Source organism: Danio rerio, chromosome 16 (assembly GCF_052040795.2).
Source record: "Danio rerio strain M-AB ecotype USA chromosome 16, GRCz13ab, whole genome shotgun sequence".
NCBI lineage: Eukaryota > Metazoa > Chordata > Actinopteri > Cypriniformes > Danionidae > Danio > Danio rerio.
Genome location: NC_141036.1, coordinates 59,581,468 through 59,591,513, shown reverse-complemented (window position 1 = coordinate 59,591,513; position 10,046 = coordinate 59,581,468). Strand labels below are relative to the sequence as shown.

Genomic DNA, 10,046 nt, shown 5'->3' with positions numbered 1-10,046 from the left:
TGGCCGACTGGAGACTCTTTCTCACCGCACACCGAAAGTATGGCCGCGCGCGCGCTCTTCCTGATCGCCCTCGGAGCTCTGAGCGCCCGCGCGCAGTACGGAGACCGCGGAATGTCGGTGCCCGAGCATGGCTTCTGCCAGCCCATCTCCATCCCTCTGTGCACGGACATCGCCTACAACGAGACCATCATGCCCAACCTGCTCGGCCACACCAACCAGGAGGACGCGGGACTGGAAGTGCACCAGTTTTACCCGCTGGTGAAAGTGCAGTGCTCGCCGGACCTCAAGTTCTTCCTGTGCTCCATGTACGCGCCGGTGTGCACGGTGCTGGAGCAGGCGCTGCCGCCGTGCCGGTCCCTCTGCGAGCGCGCGCGTCAGGGCTGCGAGGCGCTGATGAATAAATTCGGCTTCCAGTGGCCGGAGAGCCTGGCGTGCGAGTCCTTCCCGGTGCACGGCGGAGAGCTCTGCGTGGGACAGAACACCACCGGGCCGAGCCCCCCAGTCAGCCCGACTCCCGACGCGACGCAGGCGCCTCCGGAGCCCTCCCAGCGCGGCCGCTTCCAGTGCCCGCCGTCGCTCAGAGTCCCCCCGTACCTCAACTACCGCTTCATGGGAGAGGACAACTGCGGAGCGCCCTGCGAGCCCAGAAAACTGCACGGCATGATGTACTTCAGCGAGGACGAGCAGAAGTTTGCGCGCATCTGGATCGGGATCTGGTCCGTCCTATGCTGCGCTTCAACTTTATTCACAGTTCTGACTTATCTGGTGGACATGAAGCGCTTCAGCTACCCGGAGAGACCCATCATATTCCTGTCCGGCTGCTACACCATGGTGTCCATCGCCTACATCGCCGGATTTCTCCTGGAGGACAAGGTTGTCTGCAACGAGCAGTTCGAGAACGAGTTCAGGACTGTGGTTCAGGGCACCAAGAAGGAAGGCTGCACCATATTGTTCATGATGCTGTACTTCTTCAGCATGTCCAGCTCCATCTGGTGGGTGATCCTGGCGCTCACCTGGTTCCTGGCGGCCGGGATGAAATGGGGTCACGAGGCCATCGAGGCCAACTCGCAGTACTTCCACCTCGCGGCCTGGGCAGTGCCCGCCATCAAAACCATCACCATCCTGGCTGTGGGTCAGGTGGACGGGGACGTGCTCAGCGGGGTGTGCTTTGTGGGCATCAACAGCGTGGACGCGCTGCGCGGATTCGTGCTCGCGCCGCTCTTCGTGTACCTGTTCATCGGCACCTCGTTCCTCCTGGCGGGATTCGTGTCGTTGTTCCGCATCAGGACCATCATGAAGCACGACGGCACTAAAACGGAGAAGCTGGAGAAGCTGATGGTGCGGATCGGGATCTTCAGCGTGCTCTACACGGTTCCGGCCACCATCGTGATCGCCTGTTACTTCTACGAGCAGGCCTTCCGCGCGCACTGGGAGCAGACGTGGAGCGCGCACTCGTGCAAGACATACGCGGTGCCGTGTCCCGCGCACAACCCGCAGATGAACCCGGACTTCACGGTGTTCATGATCAAGTACCTGATGACCCTGATCGTGGGCATCACCTCCGGCTTCTGGATATGGTCTGGAAAGACGCTCAATTCCTGGAGGAAGTTTTACACGAGACTGGCGAACAGCAAACAGGGAGAAACCACAGTGTGAAGCTCTGCTTTCATTATTATTACTGCTCACCACTTCACCTGAGTGATCGATTGTGTTGTACAGAAACACTGTGCTTTTTTTGTACTTACTTTTTGTATTTAAAACTCTCTCTTGGATGTGCTTTTTTAATCAAAGGACTGCTTTTTTGGAGATTATTTATGCCTTCCTCTTGGAATATTCTGGGTTGGGATCTGTATGTAAAAATGCGTCTTTCTAATTTTTAATTCAACTTCAGTGTTTTTTCCACGGGCGAATATTCAAACTTTTACATGCAAATGAAGCAGATGCTGATGATGTTATTAATCACTGTAACGATGATGATGATGATGATGATGATGGTGTGTGTGAATGCTGCACCCAGCACTTACAGCACACGGGACGCTTTGAGCTTTAAATTAAAGCAGAGATTGTGCTGAATGACGCGACTGGATCTTAAAGATAATCAGTGAGCTCTGCTGGTTGGAGATCTGCTTAATTCGGCCCATTCGCTGGTCTTCCAGGCTGGTTGCAGATGTAAAGTGCCTTTTTTTCCTCGTTTCTTTCAGTCCTGCACTTCTCAAAGAAATGTTCCTCGAGTCTGTAATGATGTTTCTGAAGAGTTTGTGTTCTCTCTTATGGCTCTTTTGCACAGAAGTACCTCTAAACATACAGCTAGAACACGATGGACCGTGTTTGCAATGCACTTCTCAAATACTTCATAATGTCTGTGTCGGTATCATAACCATAAATGCACCATAGGAATGTTTGGAGACTTCCTCATGCATGTGTGAAGTGATACTACATCAGTTGATGTCGGAGATTATCCAATTTAATAATACTGTTTATTTAAAATCTACAAGATAATCTGTTTACAAGGACACTTCGAAAGAGACAGTTCACCCAAAAATCAAAAGTCTGTCATTTACTCATCATTCATGTTTTCTTTCATCTGTTAAACACAAAAGAAGATGCTTTGAAATGTGTTGAAAACCGGTAACCATTGACATCCATAGTATTTGTTTTTCCTACCCTGGAAGTTCATCGGTTTTATGCTTAAATATAATTATACATTATTATAATATGTAACATTATTTAAACCCAAATTTGTGTCAAATTTTGATACAATTTGGACTATAAAATACACTGAAAGATTAACCCAGCTGTATGTTTTGTCAATATGTGACTCTGGACCACAATAGCAGTAATGTGTCTATTTTTGGAAATTAAGAGCCGTGCATTATCTGAAAAACTAGCTGAATTAATAAGTTTTTCATTGATGTACACTAAAGCAAAAAAAATGGTGTCTGCAAAATTGTTGCAAACAATTTATTTGTGTTGACTTTAAACAAACAAATAAAATTAGGTCATTTTCAACTTAGTTTGTTTGTTTAAATTCAGCCCAAATAAATTGTTTACATCCACTTAACTTTAAACATATTAGTAAATCCAAGGAATCATCTTCGAATTATTTTTTTCAGTGTTTGTTAGGATTGGAGAATGTTTTTATAAATTAAATTTAATAATTTAAATATCGAAAAAAATGTTTAAAGTTATTAAAATTAAGTTCTTAGTAATGCATATTACTAATGAAAATAGTTTTTTTAATATGTATTTACAGTCTTAAATTTACTAAATATCTTCATGAGATACAGTGAAAAAAATATGCAAAGATGATTCCTTGGATTTACTCAATTTTTTATGTTAAGTGGTTGTAAGCAATTTATTTGGGCTGAATTTAGACAAACAAATTAAGTTGAACATTATTAAACTTAATTTGTTTGTTTAAATTCAACACAAATAAATTGTTTGCAACAGCTCTGCATGCAACACTTTTTGTCAGTGATGATCTTATATCCTGATGATTTTAGGCATTAAACAAATCTATAATGTTGACTTACATAATGTATTTTTACCAATAATAGTCATACAACATTAGACTCCTATAAAATCCCTAAAAAAACGCCTCTAAAAAGGTTATTTTGACTTTTTAATCGCAAAATTACGACTTTATATCACAATTGTGAATTTATATCTCGCAATTGTGACTTAATAACTCGTCATTTCAAGTTTACATCACAATTCTGAGAAGAAAAGTCAAAATAAATGTTTGTTTTTTATTTAGTGGCGGAAGATAGACTCCGGGGTCACATATTTGACCCAAATTTAAAATAACCCACACTCTAAAAATATTGCTATATAAAACAAAAAAAAAATATATTGCAACAGTTTGCTTTATTATATATTTAAGTTACGACAACATCTAATAAAATGAAGTTCAGACAACAAACTTTATTATGTTAGCCAAATCTTTTCCTCTTCAATCAGATGCATTTTTACATAGCAAAAACCTCAAGTTTTTAAGTTGAGTACTCAAAAAAAATAAGTTATTTCAATTAGTTTTTTAAATCAAAATTGAAAACAAATCCAGTATGTACAAGTTCAGAACCTCAAATTAATTAAGTATTCGAAATTGTTTAATTTTTTGTTTGTTTTAAAATGTGCTGTTCATGCTTGTAAGAAATACATTTAACAACAACATTTTTGTTTTCCGGTCATTTTTTATTTGTATTAAACCATAGGTTTTTATTGTTTTACAAAAACATGTACTGTCCCATATTATCAGTATAAAAAAAAAAACATCAGTGTGTGGACTTAAAAAACAAAACAACTCCATTAGTGTGGAAAAATTGAGTTATCAACCCATTTTTTTTGGGTTGCTACAAGTTTAATATTGTTTTAAAGTAACTGACAGATATATTTACCTTTAATTTAGCCACATTTTTAAATTGATGTAATAATAAACATTTTCCTGTTTTGAAAACTTAATAAAATTGTTCTGGCAGCGTAAAAGTTTTAATCTAATCAGCAATTTAGAATTTTTAAGTTACAATAATGTATTAAACTATGTAGTGGTAACAGACCTCTTGAGTTATTTTTTAGAGTGGTATATTTTTTAGAGCAACCTTCAAAACATCTTCATTTGTGTTTAAAATTGAGTAATTGTTTCAGTTTTATAACATTTTATACTGGGGCAACACAGTGGCTCAGTGGTTAACACTGTGACCTCACAGCAAGAAGGTTGCTTGTTTAAGTCCCACGCTGTAAAAATGGCAGATTATTTTAACTTAATTATGGGTGTAATAGGAAATAACCCAACTGCTCGGTTATTGTTTATTATTAAATTAAAAGGGGCCAAATATAGTCCAATGTTTGGGTTTGTCCTTATTTTATCCAACTTGGTTTTAAACAGCACAGCATTTCTTAGAGTTCAGCTGGGTCAGTTGGCATTTCTGTGTGGTGTTTGCATGTTCCGGGTGCTCCGGTTTCCCCCACAGTCCAAACACATGCACTATAGGGGAACTGATCATCTAAATTGGCCGTAGTGTGTGTGTGTGTGTGTGTGGATGAGTGTGTTTGGGTGTTTTCCAGTAATGGGTTGCAGCTGGAAAGGCATCCGCTGTGTAAAACATATGCTGGAATAGTTGACGGTTCATTCCGCTGTGGCAATCTTTGATGAATAAACGCCGAAGAAAAAAAAAAGAATGACGGGAAACATATCCATTAACTCCAAGGTCACACATTTGACCCAAATTTAGGTTAAAATAACCCAGTGTTGTTGTTAGAGTAAGCTTCAAAGCATCTGCTTTTGTGTTTACAAAGAAGGAAACTCACAAAGCTTTGAGTAATTATTTTAGTTTTATAACATTTTACATTGGGGCTCAGTGGTTAGCACTGTGGCTTCACAGCATATAGGTTGCTGGTTCAAGTCCCGGCTGGGTCAGTTGGCGTTTCTTGTGTGGAGTTTGCATGTTCTCCTGTGTTGGTGTGGGTTTTCTCCCGTTGCTCCGGTTTCCCCCACAGTCCAACAACATGCGCTATTGGGGAATTGATGCACTAAATTGGCTGTAGTGTATGAGTGTGTGTGTGTGTGTGTGTGTGAATGTTTCCCAGTACTGGTTTGCAGCTGGAAGGGCATCTGCATGTGCTGGATAAGTTGGCGGTTCATTCCACTGTGGCAACCCTTGATAAATAAGGGGACTTAGCCTAAGAAAAATGAATGAATGAATGACTCTGTACTCTCAGAAACAAAGGAGCTGTCACTGGGGTGGTACCTTTTCAAAAGGTACACATTTGTACTTAAAAGATTCATATTGGTACCTCAAAAGTATATATTAATACCTAATACATTTTAAGAGGAATGCTTTTGTACTTTTTAGGTATTGAGGTATTAAAACGGACATTGTAGGTACAAACTTGTACCTTTTGAAAAGGCACCAGCCCAGTCACAGCTTGCATACCTTTATTTCTGAGAATACAGAGTCACATATTTGACCCAAATTTAGGTTAAAATAACCCAGTGTTGTTTTTAGAGTAAGCTTCAAAGCTTCTGCTTTTGTGTTTAAAAAGAATGAAACTCATAAAGCTTTAGAACCGCTTGAGAATGAGTTTTATTTGACATTTTTCGGTGAACTGCCCCTTTAAATGATCAGTATCAGTGTTAGCCACTGAAAACCCCATTTTGCTAAAGCACTAAATAAGAATTAATAATCAATAATTCTTCAAACTGTGTCCAGCCATCATGTGCTGCCTAAACAAAACAAATACTGAGTGTCAGAAATGTTAATCACTGTGAAAAACATCCGTAAATCAGCAGTTTTCTGTATTTTGTGATTCATCATTTCATTTTACCCCATTTATTTCTGCGTTTGAGTTGCATTATGGGATCTTAATCTTTCTTCCAGCAACTTTTAACCCTGAAAAGTGTGAAAAAGTGACTTTTATTGTCATTTTAGTAGTTTAAATTGATCTATTGTCTGGGTTGGTGTTGTATATTACACTATAAACACCTTGTAATAAACTGCAGCACATTTTCTATTATTTTACAGAAGTATTTTATATATATAATGCTTCCTACACATTATATTTTTACTAAGATGTCACTAAAGGTCACTTTGTTAAACTGTAGAGTTAAACTTTCAACATCAGAAGTGGACAGAGCAGAGATCAACATCCCATAATGCAGTTCACCACTGTAAATAAGCACTTGTGCATCACTAAACACACTACAGTAACTGTTCATCATCAGATCTGTTTCACAGTGTGTGGCAAATCTCCTGCTAATGAATGTTGATGGTTTGATTGTGGGAGATCTTAAACTCGGCTCTTTATCAGATGCATGGAGCAGAGATTGATTCGGTTTTCTACAGCGCTGACGTCTGTTATTTTCCTCTCTCTCATACTTCTGCTTGTGATACTATCAGAAACCCTTTATATTTATAGACTATAGTTTATATATTATTCACTGCTTTGAAGAATAAACTTCACATTTGTACAAAAGGCTCCTTTGTTATGGAAAATGAGTTTGTTCTGAGGGTTTCCTTGCTGCTTAAACAGAACCTGAAAACACATTCTGTAAAAAAGTGTTGCATGCAGAACTGTTGCAAACAATTTATTTGTGTTCAATTTAAACTAACAAATTAAGTTTAATAATGTTTAACTTAATTCGTTTGTTTAAATTCAACACAAATAAATTGTTTACAACCACTTAACGTAAAAAAATTGAGTAAATGCAAGGAATCATCTTTGAATATTTTTTTTCAGTGTATGATTTATGTTTTATTCTGTTTATTAATGTTTATTGCATTATGGGTCATTGATTTTTTCTGTTTTATTGGTTTTTGATGTTGAATATTCATCTCTGCTGCTGACTTTTATTGTCATATTAATAGTTTAAAACAATATATTGTGTAAGGAATAATATATAAGTCTGAAAAATTTTTGTAACACTAAATTATCAACAATATATATATATTTTGCGATTCATATTTTTTGTTCCGTTTATTAATGTTTGTTGCATTATGGGTCATTGATTTTTACTTTTTTATTGTTTTTTGGTGTTATATTAATCTTAATGGTTGACTTTTTTTGTCATATTAGTAGTTTGAAACTAAATATTGTGTCCAAAATGTTAATATATAATTCTGTAGAATAACAGAAATAGTTTTTTGTAGCACTAAAATAGACAAAATGTCACTTCAGAAATATAAAAGTGCTAATAAAAGACACGTTTACAAACTTTTAATCATCAGAAAATGTTGGAGGAAGAATTAAAGTATATCACAGTTTAAAAGCATTACAAAAGGTAAACATTTATCACAAAATATGTAAAACTGTTCATTAATGTAGAAGTGTAAGATGTTTATTTAATCTCTGATTGTTTGACATGGAATACTTTTCATCCAGAGATGGTTTAGAAGCAGCAAGCAACACTTTCATTTATTGAATTCAATTAAAATCTAATAATTAACGGTCACTTAATATCTGATATATTTCCATTATAGCTCAGAATCAGTGCGTTGGTTCATCCGGCTGTAAAAAAAATCTGTATATCAGCAGTATTTCTATTTTGTACTTTGTGATTTATGTTTTTTGTTCTGTTTATTAATGTTTATTGCGTTATGGGTCATTGATTTTTGCTTTTTTATTGGTTTTTAATGTTGAATATTCAACTCTGCTGTTGACTTTTATTGTCATATTAATAGTTTAAAACTATATATTGTGTAAGGAATAATATATAAGTCTGAAACATTTTGTAACACTAAATTATCAACAATATTTTTAAAAATTCACAATTTTTCCAACTTTTTAACATCAAAGGTTTTGCGATTCATATTTTTTGTTCTGTTTATTAATGTTTTTTGCATTATGGGTCATTAATTACTGCTGTTTTATTGGTTTTTGATGTTAAATATTCATCTCTGCTGTTGACTTTTATTGACATATTAATAGTTTAAAACTATATATTGTGTAAGGAATAATATATAAGTCTGAAAAATAGCAGAAAAAGTTAATTATCTGTTATTTTTGTAACACTAAAATAGACAATATTTCACTTCAGAAATATAAAACATCTAGAAAAGTCACACTGTAAAAAATAATACCCTATATCTACTTAACAAAATTGAGCCAACAGATTGCAAGCAATATTATTATTTCATTTATTAATTCAACAAATATGGATTGAGTATCAATTAATCAAATTGGCTTATTTAAAAGTAGTCATTTAAAATAAGTAACTGCAAACAGTACTTAAAATAATAAGCATTTTAACCAAAATTATTGGTTCATTTATTGTTCTGTGTAACAGAAACTGGTTGTGAATTTGAAAATGCTCATTTTATTCAAGTTGGATTTAATATTTTCTCTTCTTTAAATTATTCAAAAATAATAGCTAAATTCTTATAATAAAATTGATTCAATTCTATTACATACATTTTTAAGTAATTTCAAAGCAAAAAAATGGCCTAAAAACAGGAAATTAATTTTATTAAATGAAGTATACATATTAAACTTAATGAAATATACAAGGCCTCAGAATGACTTTTTACAGTGCACTTTATTAACCTTTTGATCATCAATAGATGTTGGAGGAAAGATTAAAGTAACAGAACACAATTCAAAAGCATAACAAAAGGTAAACAATTATAACAAAATATGTAAAACTGTTCATTAATGCAGAAGGTCATTATGTTTATTTAATCTCTGATTGTTTAATATGGAATAATTTTCATTCAGAAATGGTTTAGAAGCAGCAAGCAACGCTTTCATTTGATGAATTCAATTAAAATCTAATAATTAACGGTCACTTAATATCTGATGTATTTCCATTATAGCTCAGAATCAGTGCGTTGGTTCATCCGACTGTAAAAAAAAATCTGCATATCAGCAATATTTCTATTTTGTACTTTGTAAATCAACGTTTTTTGTTCTGTTTATTAATGTTTATATATAAATCAGTTTATATTATCGCTGCATTTATTGGGTAAAATTGCTACTTTTTACTCTCTTTCAATGTGTTTTGGTCATTATCAATGCACTGTCACTTTAAATGAGCGTGGGCAGCGCGGCCAAAATAGACCCAGCGCCGAAACTATTGCGGCACTGCTGCTTCAGCGACACTCACGCCTCGAGCTGCTTCTGTGTGCGGTATGAAAGCTCTAATCTGTTAACATGGACACCGAAGAAACACACGCTGCTCTTGCTCTGCTCACGCTTGCAGTGTGAAACAGGCTTTACACACTGCATGAAGGTCATTTTCAAAAACCCATAATAGGGGCTCTTAAACAAAAATTACTTCATTCATTAAAGTATATGATTACTGAATTTAGGCAAAACTACTGCTTTATTTCACCATAATAACACACTTCCAACAAAAACTGAATATTGAGTAGGGGGCGTGGCTTTAATTTTGAGCTCCTCCTCTCATTTTTCACTCTCAGCAAACTTACAGATGGAGGGGCGTGGCTAAGCATATTTCATCCAATCAAAGAAAGACTGCCATTTCTACAGACTGTTTTATTCAAGTGTGATTATAAAAAATCTAATTAATTAATTTGAACCATTAGAGGCTG

General features: G+C 36.2%; 1 protein-coding gene across 1 annotated transcript; it reads left to right on the top strand.

Annotated features, from left to right (window-relative positions):
- fzd1 (frizzled class receptor 1) lies at window positions 1-1,701 on the top strand. Its single transcript, NM_001130614.1, is given in 1 exon segment — window positions 1-1,701. A coding segment is annotated over 1 exon segment (1,617 nt). The 5' UTR covers window positions 1-39; the 3' UTR covers window positions 1,657-1,701.
- Window positions 1,702-10,046: the final 8,345 nt, after the last annotated feature.